Here is an 18,673-nt window from a genome sequence, read left to right on the forward strand (position 1 = left end):
CTACAAGCAGAAATGATTAGCGCCATTATCTTTGCTTCGGTTCATTAACATAGTCGATAATCCTTCCCATGGATACGACCGAATTGCACACGCACGATAAATTACATTGTGATGATTCTAGATCGAATTTGGATAATTCTCTCTGTAGACATTACGTTTATTTTTAAACGAGATCGTTCCAATACAGGAAATTCATTTTTCTCGTTCGCGTCTGAGATTCAATGTGTCTCTTTTAAAATAATCAACTGTTCGATACTTTGCATATATTAAGAAGATAACGACCAGGTGTAAAATCAACGAATAGAAATATCTATGTTTCCTTATTGGAAATTCATATCACACATCCTATGATCGTATTTGCTTGAAGAAAAAAAAAAACAAATCGAAAGAACTAAAGTTGTCAGATTTGTACGCATTATCGATTAAGAATTTTTTGTATTTTGTTCAGTGTCTAGTTTGTTTTTCTCTTTATTCGATTCTAAAACCAATGAAATTTTATCAAGCCAATAAAACGTTGGTATACAACAAGTGCGGGGGAGATAAAGTAGTCATAGTTTGAAATTTACATGGCTCACTTTAAGCTCGTGCTGCACGATGCACTCGATATTGACTTGACTTGACTCGACTCTCTCCCTTTCTAACTATCGAGTTTCTCGTCGTTTCTCATGGATGCCACCGATCCTTTCTAACGAGTCACGTCTTCGTCTAACGCCACGACAAAGATCGACCATTATCCTAAGAGATTCGATTTTAAGAACAGACTAAGTGCTTCCGCTTGTCATCGGGTTGACGATCTTTATTCGAAAATGGATCTTAACGAGATCTTTCATTTTGCTCAAATTTATGTAAATTAGATGACGCGTTTTCGTCAACATCGTATACATCTAATATGTGTCAACGATTCCTACATTATAATTCTTCAATTATATATTTAAATAATATTTTGTTAATTAATTGAATTAATTGTTTCGAATATTATTTAAATATTTTCATATTTAGATTTTAGATTTATGCGTATGCGTTATGTTAGATTATTTTTATTCACTTCTTCTTCTTCTTCTTCTTTTTCGGAGGAGGAGGAGGAGGAAGTATTTCCCGTAAAATTATGTAAATTAATATGGCTGTATTTTCTAAGATAATATAGGTATGAATCAGTAAAACAACTTCATTACTATCGTGGTAATGATCGTGACGAAAATTACTCGATTGAATAACACATCGAATGATGATGATGAAAATAATTTTGTCTCGTTGATTATATATTTAACGTCATTAAAAATCTTCATTCATTATTTCCTCTCGTTCCATTTCTACTTCCTACTAAAACGATATTATTTCAAGAAAACATGAAATGTAAAGGGGGTCGTCTTTGGCTACGGAAAACGATCATTTGCATCATTTTTAATGAGAGGAAAAAGATCCATCAACGTCTCTCGATACACGCGTAATTCTTATATTATAATGCATACGCACGCACGCACGCACTCACTCACTCACTCCCGCACACATAATTCACGCCTTTCAATTCGGCCATCAGAGGTAATACTTACCGTAATAACACCTTGATTGATATATACATACATATACATATACACGAAGGGATAAGTGTTCCATCGTTACGAATGCATATTTCTTTCGAGCATATTTTTAACTAAACGGTCGACCATTTGTGATTTAGTCGAGTAATTTAGAACGTTTTTTCGTGACTCGGAACGTTCGCATCCGCCATCTTCGTAGTCGTTATCGGTGTCTTTCTCTTGTCACTATGTTAGTTCACGTAATCTTCTTCGAATGGAGATGAAATAAAAAGTGTTGGAAGATAAAAGGTTAAAGGAAGTCGTTAAGACTTCAGTAAAGTGATTTAACTCACCTGCTATGAGATGGTCCGAATCATCTCTTTCTCTCTCTCTTTCTCTTTCTGATTTCTTCTATTTTTTTTCCACATTTTTTCGAATTATCTGGCTATACGAATATCTACGCGTCGGCATAATTTACGAAACGAGAAAGACTGTTATTATTACAAGTATTACTAGTATTAATATTATTATTAACTCGGAAATAAAACGACCAGGTAAAAACCTATTAATCCCGTAGCGTTACCTTTTTTTTTCTTTTTTTCTTTTTTATCTTCTTTCTTCTTTCTCTTAATTATATCCCATTAGTAGAAAAGAGATTCTTCTTGTGCTTACCTAGACGTCACGAAGTTAGCGTTCGTTCGTTGTGAAGAATAAAAATAAAAGAAAAAGAGAAAATACCTCGAAGAATTTTCCTCGAAAAATCAACGATTTGCTGTAAACGTGAGAGGAAATTGAGAGATGGGAATAGTAGAAATAAATCGTTCTCGTTTATTCGTTATAAAATGGGCTTTATTTTCTCTGTACCATATATGCTATGTACAACGTGTATTGTTACGGTACTGACAATGTATGACGCCGACCTTTCTCGGCTATCAAGGATACGTGTCGATAGTATAAAAAAAATGACAGTGAAAAGAAAAGAAAATGATGTAAAAAAAAAAAAGAAGAAGAAGAGAAAAAAAAAGAAGGAACTAACGAAGCACACGCGCATTCGTATATTACCTGTCTCGACGAATCAATTAAATTTGTATTTCATTTTTTTTTGTTCAAATCAAACAATTGTAATTATCATATCATCATCATTATTATTATTATTATAATTATTAAAAATATAAGAAAAAAAAAGAATAGTGATCGTCGTGACAGGGAGTAGTGTTACAACGAACGAGAATCATTGGATGCTACTTGCTTCGTTGGTTCTTCTTCTTCTTCTTCTTTTTTTTTTCTTCCAAAGGTTCGTTGTTTTATATCCTTTTTTTTTTTTTCTTTTTTTTTTAATCCTCGTATCGATATAACATAGCGAGAGATTATTACATTTAAACGTAGTAAAATAAATAAGCGATTACGCCAGGTGCGCCGATAATAATGTACGAAAACTCGATTGTCGGGTAAGCTCTGTACGTGACGGTATTATAAGCGATTATAACGTTTCGGGAATACGTTTGCGTAAAATGATTATAGTATCGAGTCGTCTCCGAATTAATTGTTTTTTTTTCGTCGAATCATCGTTGCTCGAAACTCGAAGAAAATAATCGTCCGAGTTTCGTGGATGATTACGGAAGAAAAAAAAACAAAAAAGGGAGGACGGACGGACAGACAAACTGATAAACGATGATCGTTCAAACGATCATTTCGATCGGTTTGTTGTACGACCAAGAGTTAAGGAGAAAAAAAAAGTTTAGATTAAAAAGAGAGAGAGAGAAAGCAAGGAGAGTGAGAGGGAAAGTGAGAGAATAAATGCGTTGTTTTGTCAAGGTACAGAACAGACTCGAGCTGCTTTTCGAGCTTTTCCACACTTATTTCTTTTTTTTTTTTCTTTTTTGTTACTTTTCTTTCCTTTACGACGAATCATAGTCGCGCACCTCAGGCTCGAGGACAAGCACCGACGTCTCTTTCTCTGCGTTCGCGAATACTTACGAAATGAGAAGCAAAGGTATGAGAGTTAAAAAAGAAAGGGGAAGAAAGAAAGAAAGAGAGAAAAAATACCTGGGTAGGGGTTGGGGGTGGGGAAGGGTTTAGAAAGTAGCAAATGGTTGAAAACAAATGTAACGTTTGTTAAGTCGAGAAATTGTCGTGGTTTGTGCACATTGGTGGTTGTTGCTTAGGGGTGGGGGTGGGGGTGGGAAAGAAAGTAGAAGGAGTGGGGGTGGGGGAAGAAAAACGTGTTCGCATAAGCGGAAGCGACGACGCCAACTACGTCGACTTTTTTGCGCGGCAACTACCCCTTTTCCTTTATACGCGTGTTTCGTTTACAAAATGAAAGAGATGTATCATCTCTCTCTTTCTACGTGTATACATATATATGTATATTATATATGTGTGTGTATGTACGTAAACAAGAGAGTGGGAGGAAAAAAAGTAGGGAAGAAGATAATTCCGAATAAGCGCAAAATCGTCGTCAAATTTTTTTTTTCTAGCGATCGTCCTCGAGCCCAATATTATTATTATTATTATTATTATTATTATTATTATTATAATTATTATCATTATCTCAATAGTAATATTATATTATCGTTATTATTAATATTATATTATTATTATTATTAATATAATAATTATTATTATTATTATCATAATCATAATTATTATCCTCGACGCTTTCCTTTCTTTAGAATATAATTAAAAAAAAAAAAAAAAAAAGAAATAAACTTACCACAGTAATAATATTAAAGATAGTGAAATAGTTTAATCGATACATCATTGCTTGCGCGTGTTTAACTCCCATCGTATACGACGTTTAAAAAAAAAAAAAAAAAAAAAAAGAAAAGGAAACATATAAGGCGGGGAATAAGAAAAAGTAAAATTAGTTAGTTAGTTAGTTAGTTAGTTAGTTAGTTAGATAGATAAAAAAAATCTTACGGACGACGTAATAATATCGGCAGTTTCCATTGAGTTGGATCAAACTTCTCAGCTTTTTTATTCTCGCACCTTTCCTTTTTTTTGTTTTTTTTTTTTGTGTTTTTTTTGTTCCTCGGTGCGGCTGTTCGTTCGATCAAGTCGATGGAAAGTGCTCGTACCTGTGATATCTTTCTTAGTTCAGCTTATCTTTTTTTTTTTTTCTTTTTTTCTTTTTGTTCGTTATTATTTTCTTGTTTATCACTTCTCTTACTTCTCGTATATTGCTACATGATTGCTTACTTACGACGTTGACGCGAGACATTATTATTATTATTATTATTATTATTATTATTATTATTATTCCTTGTATTTTTTTTTCTCGCGAATCGAAACATTTTGGTTAGTCGTTCTTTTTCTTTTTTTCTTTTTTTGAATATCAGAAAAAAAAGGAGCAAGCATGGATTAAAAACGTAGAAATAAAATAATGTTCCCGCGTCTGGTCGTAGACCGGCGAAAGTGCACTTTGCTATTACGTGTTTTAATAACAAATAACGCGTTGGCTAAGCACACGTTCGACGATACTATTAACTGAGATATTACGTTCGTTTAATATTACCGACTTATAACAGATATAGAAATGAAGAAGAAAATTAAAAAAAAAAAAAAAAAAAAAAAAAAAATAAAGGAAACATAAAAGAAGAGAAAAATTGACTCTACCCTCTCACCACAAAGCGGATTGAATAATATACTATCTCTTGCGTTAGCGAAAAATCCTTAAGAGTTTATTCGTAATTAAAAGCGTTCTTTTGTCGAGTTGTGACGCTCGCAATTAAAAAGATAATAATTATAATGATAATTAGAAGAAAAAAAAAAAAAAGTATATAAAAACTCATTAGGCACCAGCAGTCGGTATTTTTATTTGTGTATCGTACTATAGTATGGTATATGTGGTATGTATATTATATATATATATATATATATATCTTTTTTTTTATTATTTGTTTGTTATTCTTGTTAAAAGATATACATATGAAAAAAAGAAAAAAAAGAAAAAAAGACGAAAAGCGAATAGATGAATAAGCGTAGAAGGGTCGGCGGAAAGAAGATACGTGGTAAGAAAAAAACGAGCACTTGCTGCTGCTGCTCGCTCGGAAAATTAAGCGAGTTAAATTTCACGGAGGAAGTTCGCGATCGTTATCGAGAGAGTGAACGAAAAAGAAAAAAAAAAAAAAAAAAAAAACAAAAAAAGAAAATTAAAACAGAAAGAAAAAAACCGAACTAACTAATCGTGGCTTTGCATCGACGAAAAAGAAGGGAGCTTAAAAAAAAAAAAAAGAAAGAACAAAATTTTCTTCTTCGCGAAGGGATGGAAAGAAAGAGAGAGAGAGAGAGATTTTTACGTAATATTTTTAAAACAGCCAATTAAACTTTCTCGTTGTCTTTTTTTTTCTTTTCTTTCCCTTTTCCTCTTTCTCTTTTTCTCCTTGCCTTTTTCTCCGACGTACACTCCACCCCCGCGCTTCTTCCTGTCTTCCTCGTAAATTATATATAATCCAGTCTCTCGGCTTGGCGATTGAAATCATTACCGACGGCACGAAAGTAGAAATTTATAAACGAGCCGTGACATTGGGAATACGCGTAAAGATAGAAAGAAAGAAAGAAAGAAAGAGAGAAAGAGAGAGAGAGAGAAGAAAAAGGGTTACGGACACGGAGAGACTACGTTACCCCGACGTTGAGCGTACCGGACAGGTAGTCATTATCCACGTATTCTACTGGTTAGATACATACGTACGGGAATAAACCACGAGCACGCTTCCCTCGTTTCCACCGTAGACAAACGTCAAACAGCAGAACAATTCAAAGTTCGGCTAACTGTAAGGTAAATTCCTCTATGGCAATCCGCTTTTCATCTCTCTGCCCTTCCTCCAACTTCTCCCCCTTTCTCTCTCTCTCTCTTTCTCTTCATCCTTTTCTATTATCATTCACCCTGTCTGTTTGCCTTGACTAGCGTATTCTAATCTTCAACTTTCTCGATTAATTCGATTTCCCTACCACTTAGAGAGCAACGTCGAGAGAATCGACCAAGTCTTCTCGATAAGGTTAATCGATCTAAATTTACTCAGCGTAACTACCATCGCCTATGCTGAATTTCGATTGCTTAGCCACTTTGTTTTCTCCACTCTATCTCTGGCATTCATATTAGCTTCCACGTTCCGCCGGGGTAGTTCGTTCGAAACTAGGAATTGCTTCCTCCTCGCGTTAAATTCGAAATTAGTATTGGTGCGCGAGTGTGTGTCAATATTTAAGAATTAAACATGTTTTTAATATCATTCCATTTTGCCGATAATTGTTTCTCTTATTCTTATTAGAAACAGAGACGGACAAACAGACATAGAGAGACAGAGAGAGAGAGAGAATTGGTCGGTTCAGATTGATAAGGTCACGCGTTGCAATGTAAATTAAGCCAGGCACACGGAACGGAGATGCAGGACGTGGCTAAGGTTCAGTCAAAAGGGGAGAGATCGGGGTTACGTGGCTGTGGAGGAGATGGCTATCTCCGATGTGATCCAGAGCTACCATCATCCTCCTCCTCCTCCTCCTCATCCTCCGTCTCATCCTCCTTCTCTTCCTTCAGCATCTCCTGTAGGACCACCTCCCTTCCGTTCACCGGCTGTGGGTACATCCAACCCTATCAAGCTCTACCCTGCAAGCTTAGCTTAGCCTCGAGACACCACAAGAGGCAATTAACCTTCCGCCAACCCCTTTGCGCGCATATCATCCCTTCTCAGCCACGTTCTCCCCCTTCGTTTCCCCCCGTTCGTTCTCGCTTACTCTCCTTCCGTTTCGAGCATCTCAACCAGCCGGTCTCTCACGCGCTTTCCTTAACCCACAACCTCCCATCGCTACACCCGTTGATATCCTACTCGGAGCATCTGCATAATCACGCTCGATTCCCAATGCTAATTAGAGTCCACGTTGCGGTGCCCTATCCAACGTAGCAAATACACGTCGACCTCCATCACCTTATGAGCCCTTTACGCCACGCCCGTGCGTATCACCTTGGGAACGAAGGGTTAACGAGGAGAAGCCGGTTTGTCGGAAGAAGAAGAAGAAGAAGAAGAACAAAAACAGATACCCCATCCCTTTTACTTCTTCTTTTTCTTATTCTTCTTCTTATTCTTCTTCTTTTATATTTTTTTTACGTCTTCGTGCTTCTTCTTCTTCTACTTCTTCCTTAAACCACGAAACGACCGATCGAACTTTCTTTTCGAACTATCACCTTAGCCATTCTTCACGCTTACTTCTTTCTTTATTTCTTTCTTTATTTATTTGGAGAGATCGATCGTTCGTTCGTAGAAAATTACGATAATCTAAGGCGTTACGCAAAGTGGGAGTTAGAGAAGATGCACGAGCGTAAAGTTGCACCATTGCAAATAGCGCAACTTAGATCGATCGATGGCTTGGACAGAGAATGTTACATTGAATCATGTTTCACGTACAGATATTAAGACAAAATCTATTTATTAATATCTTTTTTCTATTATCTATCCAAGCCGTCGAGCTTAATATTTATATTAAATCAGACTGCGACGAAAAATTTCACGCGATTCCCGAGTACAAGGTAACGGACGAGTGCTAAAGCGAGATAGAAAAGATTACGTAGTATAAGAAAATAATGAAAAGTAAGTAAGTAAGTAAGATAAAAAGTAATAAGGATGATGAAAACGGGGAAAGGGGTTAAAGCTAAAGAAAGAAAAAGGGATAGAGGGCAAGAAGATAAGCATTTGAAAATCGTCCGTTCGTCGTGACAAAAGTCGGGACTCGCGCTGCTTCGTGCATCATCGTTACTACTCGCCGCCGGTAGTACCTACGTGAAATATAATATATAGTTTACTACGGGAGAACGAGAGACGCGTGAAAGAGGACGATGATCGAAGAGGGATTTAATAATTGAAGAAATGAATTCGTCGGGTTCAGAAACGACGTCCGGTGTAACCAGCGTCGTACAACTTACAGAGACTGTCGGTACGAGCGGAACCAGGTGAGTGCATACCTGGCACGGATACCGATACCGATAGTGCTTCCTGATTTTTTAACATTTGTCGACGCCGTTGCCAAGTGAAGGTCCATACCGCGATTAGGGCAATTTGCGCTACGAGAAATACCGTGCCGGCTACGATTGCCTCCCCAAGATTTATGCAAACTCCCATAGACGAACCGTTAATGTCTTCGGTGCTTTCGATGAAGACGGTGTCTCGCGTTGCCGATGTGCCGTTCGACGATTTCCCTTCTCTCTCGAATCCAAACTTGTCCGTGATTTGAATTGATTGCACCAACAGTAGATCTTCTCGGCTTTGCGATGACGTTGTCGAACGACGACGACGGCGTCTGCCAAACGAGATCACCGATCTGAGCTCTCCCGTAGCCTCTTCCTGATCGCACTGCACCGGCTCGCAACTCGGCATGCACGGTGTCACCAATGCACGAAATTGTACGACCTCCGAGCTTGGAAACTTGAACGCGTCGAAGTGCGACAGGAGAATCTGAAAGAGAAAATAAAAAAAGGACGGGTTATTAACGTAACGATAAAAATATTTATGAGTAGTAGTAGTTTGTTAGAGGGGATCGTTGGAAAATTAATCATTTTTCAAAGAGAAATTTCACGATCCTTTCGAAAACTTCAACTGCCAAGATCAAGGAAATAAGTAATAATAAAGTTTAACAACCCGTACCAGAAAACGGCATAAGACTTCTTCTTCCCTTCTTTAAAACAAATCGTTAAACGAAAATCACCGTATAGAACGTTAGTCGAGTTTCTTTGAACGAACGAAACGACCTTCTCGCGAATCACGAAAAACTCTGTAATGAGTGTTCGATCGTTAATTTGTACGCATCGTAATGTTACGAAAATAGGAAGCAAAGAGAAGAAAATATATTTTATGACGTACAACGAAATGACCGATATTATCAAGTAAAAGTACTAATAAGACTAACTATAACTAATAAGAATAGGAAAATGAGTAAGAAAAAGTACTTCGTTTTTTTAGTGATTTTTCGCGATAAGTTAACGCGGTTGCGTTTATCTTTTTCGTGACTCGTAGTCGCGAAAACGCGGACGTGGAATGAAAAATAAGAAAAGAAAGAGAAGGAACGAAGAAAAAAGAGAAAAACGATCGCCGAGCGTGCTTACGCTCGTGGAAACCGTTTTTGTTGTGGGGGTTGTGGAGTTAGGGGGGGCTTGAGGAATGGGGGAGGGGGGCTCCCTCGTAATTCGTACACGCTCGCGCGCATGTAAGGCCGACCGACCGAAATAAGCTTTGTCACATTAATCCTGAAATTCCTGAAAGCGGTCCTTCTCTCCCTTTCCCTTCCACCCTCTCTCGCCCTTTTTCACATTCTCCTACTATTTTCTCATAACCGAGAAGAGTTTCTCGTTCGTAGTCCGCGAATATAACCGGTAATCTTATCCATAAGTTACGTTCTCGCACAAATTCACGAGCGTTTACTTGAAAATCTAGAATAAAGAAAAATACTTAGAGATATTAAAAAAATGCTTTTAACTCAAAGAATAATCCATTTTGTTTTTCAAAGAAAATTCAAAAAAAATTTCAAAAAAAATATTTATATATATAAATATATGCGTGTAAGTGTGCGTGCGTGCACAGTCTACGGAGAAGAATTATTGGTTGGTTACTTAACGCGAAATGAGTAAGAGAAAAAGAATGATAGAGAAAACTAGATGGGATTAACGTTTAAAACTGGTTATTCCTTTTTGTACTGGCTGTTCCGGTAGGATTTTTTGCTCTTTATTAGGTAAGGCCGTATAACAGCAATTACACGAGATTATGACATGAGAGAGTGAGTGAGTAAACGAGAAAAAGAGAGAGAGAGAGAGAAGAGCCATAACTAAATCTCGTTTTTAGACTCTCGATTACCAACGAGAGGTCGTACGTACTCTATTCCTTCCTCTCAATCTAATGATCCTTCTCTTTTATCTCGATAAATGTTTAAGCGTTTTAGTCGAGAGAAATACTTCGCAAAATTTTCTCATAGATTTAAGCTAAATTCATCCGTCGCCAAGATCGATCTATTAATCGTTGATGAAATAAATACTCGGGGATTTACTTAAAAGAAGAATCGTACCAAGGGGGGAGGGGAACTCGGATTGAAAAATGAGTTCGATTTTTCTACTCCCGATCCTTTACCGAGAAAGAATTTTCATTGAAATTGTTTCCCTCTTCCCCCACCCTAGACGGTTAAAAATTTCTATTAGAATCACTCTCCACGCCCTTTTTCTTCTTTTTATTAGTCGATTAGTCAAAAGACCCTTTCTCGAAAAAAAGTCACGAGCCTAAATGGTGCCACGCGACCTCTAACGTTGTCGTCATCGTCATCCTTATCCACTCTTTCTATCCTCGTAATCTTTGAAAACTGGTTTCTCAGCGTATTACCAAGTTCATCCTATTTACACACCGGGCAACCACGTAGCTAAGTTATCGGTGGAAAATAAGCCATTAAAATATGCTTCGTTGTACGGCGTGTACAGCTTCATTTAACCGTACTTCTTCTTCTTCTTCTTTTGCATTGCGAAAAGATGAAGGAACAACAAACCTACGAAGTTTCATTAACTGGACATCACGTTGTCCAGTTAGATCAAGCAAAGGTCTTATGCTTGAAAGAGAAAAGAGAAAGACGAGTGTGAGGGGAGAAAATACAAAGAGAAGAGGAAAGTAGAACAACGAGAGAGAGTGGTTCGAGGAGGAGAAGGGTCGTCGGTGAATTTGATGGGTGTAAAGGGAACAACGTGGATGAAGAAGAAAAAGAGATCAAGGGACACCGAGATGGATGTTAACAAAAGAAATGCCATTCCGTGGCATCATCTGGTACGAGTCGACGCTAGAGTTTGAACGCGAAGGATCGTCGACGATGACAAAGAAACCTGACGACAGGTTTCACTCGAGAAGTCCGTTCATAAACGCACGATGCGGCGGTATCATTCTTCATACGGACGGAAGGCGGGAGGCGGAAGGGGGGGGGTTGGAGTATCCGCGATTCTCGTTTAGCTGACATTGAAATTTTTTCTGCCATTATTAGCAATCATTTTTCCGTTGGTTCGGTTTTCCAGTGAATTGAGGGAGGGAGGTGGGGCAGGGGAGGAAGAGGAATAAGAAAAAGGATTGATCGGAGAATTTTCATTTTCAATCAATTTTTTGCTTCTCCAAGATTTCTAAACAAAACAAAAAACGAGTAGAATGATTTATACGATTCGTTAGGAAACCTATTCCCCTCCCCCTTCGTCTCCCTGCCCCTCCGTTTCCGTCGATCGGCGGAAGAAATGTTTTTTTATCGGTAAAAACGATAACTCGAGGAAAATACGAAATGTGGTGGGTACTCAATCATAGAGAAACTATTTGCGTTTTGCAAGTCAGCCGTACGCGATGATCTTTCGCGTTAACCGACAAATCGTTTCCAACCATATGCGACTTTTGTGTTTCGCGAATCAAACCGTACAAATCTATCGGTAAGTTCTCGTAAAATGTACAATGTATCGCGTTGGTAATATGTTAGCGTCGTAGCGAAATGAAAATCCTTGATTTATAGTTACTTTCTTTTCTTGAAAACTAACACACACACACATACACGCGCACGAACACGCACGTATTAGATCGTCGTTTTAAAAATAAATTCATCATAGATCGATTGGTTCGAACACATATCGTCGTGCCACCATTGTGCATCGATTAATCGACGCGAATTCAATTTCCCGAATGATTTTCTTCGTTCCATTTAAAGAAAACTGTCCGTTTGTTACAATCGAATGTTATTCTCGATGATAAGAAAGAAACGGTGTGGTGGTGGTGGTGGTGGTGTTGGTGGTGGCAGCGTTTTTCTGGACGTTTTATTTTGAAACCCTCCCCCTCCCCCTCACCCCTTCGCGTAAAGCAGATTTATTCTTTCTGACTGTTCGAGTTTCAATCTCGAGCTTGAAGAGAACCTCTCGCTTCTCTCTTTCTCGATAAAAGATTACGTTTCGGAAGAAAGGGTGAAAGGGGGTGGATAGGAGGAAGGACGGGGAGGGGGGACCTGGCAGCTGCCAGGCGCCGAGAAATAATTTTGTCGAAAGGTTCGTCGTCGTCGTCGTCGTCGTCTACGACAAGACCCGAAGTAGATAGAACGAACGGTTGGTCGACGCTACCATTTTTCGTCTAGGAAAAACTTTTCTCGAGATGGTCGGTGTATAACTTGCCGATTGTTTAAACAACTAAGGGAATCGTTATTATGCGTTTCACCGACCGACGAAGAAGAAAAAAAAGAGAGAGAGAGAGGATAGGAATGTTTAAAAAGACCAGATGCCTTTCTTTCTTTTTCTTGTTTTATTCTCTCTTTCTCGCTGATGGCTTTTCGATGGTCGTTGTTGCAAACAACGAACGGGGAGGAAACGGGTGGGAGAGGTAAAATAAAAAGAAATAAATATGGGGAAGAAGAACGAGAAAGAGAAAGAGAAAAAAAAGGAATTGGTAGAAAGGTTCGCAGAGAAAAAAACGTGTGTCAGACGAAACTCACGTTGTTGACGAGTTAAACGATCCTCTCTCGTTTAAAGGCAGTCAAACCTATCCGTACATGCGTCCATTACCAACTCGTAATGACGTAGCCTACGTGAAACGGCCTTGTCACGTCACGGGAAATGCGATCGTCAACGTCGCGTAAGAATATACTATATCAAAACGTCGTTGGTTAGAAATATATTTTATATACGTTTTCCTCTCGGGTCGACGTGAGCGAGATAAGCTCATAAGCTCATAAGCTCCTCCGCGGCAAATAATCTTCAACCTTTTTTATTTTTTTTTTTTTTTTTCTCTAACGTTTCACTAGTTTTCGATAAAGTCGTCACAAAGGTAAAATCTTCGAAGAAGAAGAACGCGTTGTTGCTTACTAACGTTTTCTTTCAAATTACGATTCAGCACACCGCTGGTGTATACGCGAAGAAACGAGTTTCTTATTAGATTTCTCTCTCTCTTTCTGTTACACTGCGATTCGACGCGAACGAAAACCATCGAATTCCATCGAATATCAGAAGCTCTATTTCTTGTCCTCGTATATATTTCTTTTCTTTGATTATTTTTCTATCGTCAGGAAAGAATTCTCGTTTCGTAGTTTATTATAGATACTAAGATGAAAATTATACAAAAATACATGTTATAGTTATTCTATCAACGAACTCTAAGCGCAATAAGTATTTCGCGAAAGAGGAAGACAGGCAAACAGAAAAAGAAAAAGAAAGAGAGAGAGAGAGAGGGAGAGAGAGTCCAGTCGGGTAAAAAAAAATCGATCATTAGGAGAATCGTCCTGGCATAGATCCCTACGAAGTCATTCATTCGTTGGAACGTTCGAACAACATTGCTCATCATCGATGATATACCTTCGCCCAGATTTATTTCTTACCATCGCGTTACCAGATATAAATTCACTCTTCGTTTCTACCTTAGGACTGTTATTACTTGATAATAAAGCGATATTGCGCAGATCTTGCCGCGGCGCGAGCTAGCAAATGACGCGGAACGTCGATTTAACGAGCCGGCCTGCCCCTAGTAACATTTCTTTCTTTCTTTCTTTCTCTTTCTTTCTATCTTTCCTACTCCACCTACCCACCTTCCTCCCTTCCTTGCCCACCCCCACCCCACACCCCCACCATTCACTCTCCACGCTCATCTCGTACTTTCATCTCCGACCTGTCACGATCGTAACGATACACAACGCTCGTTTTCTTTCCCGGTACATAAATCGAAGAGAACCAAAGCCTCCGCCGCCACCGCCGCCGGATCGATAAAGATCGCAGCCCTCGAGGGAGGAGAACGACGAGAGGGACGGAGGGACGATCGACGAGACGTTTGCTAATAATTTCACGAGGAAACGACTATTTACTTCCTCGTAATATGCCCCCGAGAGAGAGAGAGAGAGAGAGGGAGACCTTTATTAGCGTTTCTTTCATTATGTTACTCGATGTACGATTCCCGTGCAATTAAGACTCTACTTGCCGATGAGTATAATCGAACTCGATGTGAACCGTTAATAATTCATTTCTTTTTATTTCTCTCTCTCTTTAACTTATTCGAATCTTTTCGTTCGAACAACGGATATACCAAGATTTATTTCTTTTCTCATTTAAACCTCCGATCATTTCTTTTCCGATTCCTCATTTATCCGTGATAAATAATACGAGATTGAACGACCTGGAGGGTGGGTAGGGGAGGGGAGGGGAGGGGAGTTGTCGGCGGGGAAGGAAAAAAATTTCTGTTCTCCAATAATTCATTCTAAATTTCTCGATACGACTCGGATCGTAGAATAATTTCTACATTTTCGTTAAATTTGTGACGCTAATAATCGTTCGTACAAGCATCAAGCAAAGACTGGCTGGCTTCCTAGTCAAGGGCATGTTATCGTCGAAGCATAGACGTCGAGTTGGATGACGATGGCAGTGGCGTACCGCTCGACGCGACCTATTATGGTACAAGGAAATTGCTTCCCGTCGTAAAATCCATCGAAGTGATTGATTAGCATAAAGGTAAAGAGAGACTGGCTGACTCGTGCCTGACTGCTTCTACTCTGTCTATCTCTCTCTTTCTCTCTCTCTTACACTCACTTGCTTTCCAACCAACCTCGTCAACTCCCGTAGAATCTCCTCCGTTCAATATTCTAATATCCATATTTGAAATAAACCATCTTGTCTCCTTAAACCTGTCCTACTACAAGAGTACCAATATTATCAACGTTAATAGTCTCTAATCGTCTTGTTATAAGCGTGTACGGTATCTTAAAGCTGGCTCTTAGGTTTGTCATTTTAGTTTCTTTTTATTAGCTTAGCCTTTTATTACGATAATATTAGCATTTTTTGTTGTCTTGCTAAGCAAAGTATCAGGGATAGTTGTGTCGAGATACTACATTGGTTTCTTCTGAGGAACATAAAAGTGGCCTTTTGTATACGAGTCTATCTATCTATCTATCTATCTATCTATCTATTTATGCATGGCTTCTGTTTGTCTTAGGAGAACTTCGTTCGTAAAAGCTTCGAAAGAATGAGAAAAGCAAACGAGTTCTATTGTAACGTACTCCTAGTGATCTGACACGAGGCGTGGTCGTAACGCTGACAATCCGCTGAACGATAAGAGTCAACATTCTTGCGAAACGATAACTCGTTAAAACGAATGGCGAGCACACTAATCGCGTTTACCGAGAGAAGGAAAAAGGTGGTCTTGGTAAAAAAGCGAATGTAGAAGAAGTAGATACGAGAGCGGATGGACAAGCGCGTGGAAGAAAGAAAAGCTTGTTTACTCAGTGCTATCGTCTAAGAGACGAACGCTTCTAGATTCTCTTAGTCTTTGCGATAGTAGTAGTAATAGTAGTAGTAGTAGTAGTAGTGGTCAAGATCGTTGGAACCTTTTACTCGTAACCGGTATTATTAGGTAGTTGAAATGTGTTGCGTTGAGAAGTTAACGAAAGAAATCTATTAAGGCAAACTTTGCTGACCCACGGTAGGTTTGTTTAAACAAGGATTTACAAGAGTAGGAAATGCAATATGTTACGATGTAACAGGTAGCACTCACCTTTCCAGAGGTAGCGGATTTGTAGAGTGGTCCCATGATGACGTGGTCGGTCGGGCAACCGTCGGAATCGATTAAGACGATTTCGCTGGAGTCTACGCCGTCCATGGCTACTAGTTCTCGAACGAAAATCTCGTACGGACTGTTGGGATCTAGAATTTCGAATTTGAGTGCCAATGGGTCGCCGACTTCGGCAGAAGGGATCGCGTCGTTCCCGCTACGATCGGTGATCTTCATTGCTACGTTCGGTGAATCGACGATCACTTCTTCCGACATAGCTGGGGTGATGTCACCGTGCACACCTAGGTCCACTTCGTTCGAGACAGTCTTATTGGTCAGATCGTATTGGCAGGTAACCGCTAATCCAAGGTCAGAACTCGTCACGATCGTGTCGTGATGCTGAATCACCACGTCGTTCAGATATCGGCCAAGACCCTGCTGTCTGATGTTGCATTCTAGGTCATCGTAAGCCATGCGTAGCTCAAACTCGAGTGCACCCTTCACGTCTTGCACGCACGAATTCGGCGAACCCTTCGCATAAACCTTTCCGTAGAATAGTTTGCTGGTTTGGATTCTAGTTACCATATCCCCGGCACGGCAATCGATAGTTACGTTGTAACACGAACTCAACTCGTACGTCGATGCTTCCGCCACGTCCAAATAAGGTTCCTGAAATCATAAACGTACATATATAATTCTCCTTATAAATTATTCTCTTTTCTTTAACGGTAATACCCATTGAAATAAATGATACACTCTCTCGCGGACAGATTTTATTCGAATAAAATAAATATATTATATGTGTTTGTTCGTGAGAATGACAAGCAACATTTGTCCGGCGTATACTATAACACTCGTCACGTTATTCGTAAATTTCTATGATTATTATACCCATGAAAACGATTAGTCGCGTAAATGAAATTTTACTAATTCATATTGTTTGAATTTGTAATCGTATAGTCACGTATATCGTCACGTGCATCTACTTAAACGATGCGAATAATCCAATTATAAAAAAAGAGAACAACGATTTTATTCGTTTATTCAAACAACGTATTATTCGACGTATCGTTAAATTACATATTTTTTTGTCGGCACAGGATATTTATTTAATAATTCATCCTTTAGAGATTACTTTAAATACGAATAAATTGAATAGATTTACGTTTTCATCGTTGGTTATTTTATTTTCCAATGTTCGTGAATGCATCCTTGGGAAACGAAGTTTCTTCCCTTTCTTTTCGCTTCAGAAAAGCTACCACCTACTGCTATTGCTGCAAGGCTCGACGGACAAAGCATCTGCGGTGGAAACTAGATTTTCCGCGAATACGCTCTACGGCAGACCATCTCGATTTGTTTTATGCGTACTCGATGTAATCGGGTTTTACGGAAAGTCTCTACTGTCCATTCTCTATACTACCGTCTAACACGATGAAACGAAACAAATGGGGAAACTCGCAAAACCGTTTCTCTGTCTCGGAATCGTTTTCTATGTTTTTAGAAATTCCAATTTCCACGAGTACAAGAGTAGACGTAGAAATTTCGTTTTACACACACACACCCACACGTTAACATGTATACAACATCTACCACGTTCTTACCTGAATATCCGAAAGGGTTGCTCTGGAATGATGGCTAAGACGGCAAACCATATCACCGGTGTCACCGTAATCGTAGGAATGGCAACGGAATGGCGAATTCAAGCACAATTCGCGACACTCGTCGGTCGTACCAACATCCTGGTAAACCGAATCGACGGTCTTGAGAATACGGCCGGTAAGTTTCTTGAATTCGCACATTTTCACCGGCTCCTCGACGCAGTGATTTTCGAGATAATCAAAGTCCTTGGCAGTTTGGAATGCGTTAGAACCGGCTACCGTTAATCGATCCATATCGGATAATTCGCAAGTTTTCGTGGCATTTGCATAATTGGCGGATCTGGAAAAAAATAAAAAAAGAAAATCAAATCAAATGCAATGAATACAATTATACTTTATATATATATATATACATAGATATATAAAATATAAATACAATTTAGTTTCTCTATATCAAATGAGATCTTAATTACTATCATAACTATCGGCATTGTATTAATTAACGAAAGAGGGGGAGGGGGGAGGGAAATTACTAGAGAGCAATTAAATATATCGATCTATATCGGTTCTTATTGCGACAGAGGAGGATAGTAGAATCGAAAACGCTTTTAATTATCAAGCAAAATATAAGAGGATAACGATAAAATCTAATGCGGTAGTAACAACAATCGTATATTAAGTTTATATCTTGCGCGGAACTCGCTTAGCTAGAATCACGACCGGTTTTAAACGCATGAAAAAGGAAATTTCAACTGCGATCCTTTGCGTAACGATTCGCGAAGTCATGTGCTCAATACCCTTGGTTACAAACGATCGAGATTTCCATCGAGGGCGTATGCAGCAGCAGCATGCACCAGCATTAGTACTTCCTCAGTAGAAAGGCTGGATTAGTAGCGAGGAGAGAAAGAGAGTTCTCGGTTTATCGTTGAAATAACCGTTCTCATGAGACGTTCAAAGAAAAGAAGAAGAAGAAGAAGTAGGAGAAAGGGATAGCATAATTGCAAGGGTGACACTCGCCGACGCAAAGCGTATCATTAATTCGCGAATCTCGACTAAAGAA

General features: G+C 38.9%; 2 protein-coding genes across 3 annotated transcripts in view; one reads left to right on the forward strand and one right to left on the reverse strand.

Annotated features, from left to right (window-relative positions):
* LOC122522559 (autophagy-related protein 16-1) overlaps positions 1 to 18,673 on the forward strand; it is a 374,631-nt gene that overhangs the window by 146,395 nt on the left and 209,563 nt on the right. The window lies entirely within an intron of this gene.
* The window catches only part of LOC122522651, a 58,202-nt gene continuing 47,873 nt past the window's right edge, over positions 8,345 to 18,673 (reverse strand). Inside the window, exons 3-5 of the mRNA XM_043643884.1 lie at positions 17,617 to 17,953; positions 16,019 to 16,684; positions 8,345 to 8,959 (exon numbers count right to left, since the gene is read on the reverse strand). Of these exons, the coding sequence (XP_043499819.1) occupies positions 8,390 to 8,959; positions 16,019 to 16,684; positions 17,617 to 17,953 (1,573 nt within the window). The 3' untranslated portion in view covers positions 8,345 to 8,389. The remainder of the gene's footprint in view (positions 8,960 to 16,018; positions 16,685 to 17,616; positions 17,954 to 18,673) is intronic.

Source organism: Polistes fuscatus, unplaced genomic scaffold (genome assembly GCF_010416935.1).
Source record: "Polistes fuscatus isolate 324 unplaced genomic scaffold, CU_Pfus_HIC Scaffold5, whole genome shotgun sequence".
Classification (NCBI taxonomy): domain Eukaryota; kingdom Metazoa; phylum Arthropoda; class Insecta; order Hymenoptera; family Vespidae; genus Polistes; species Polistes fuscatus.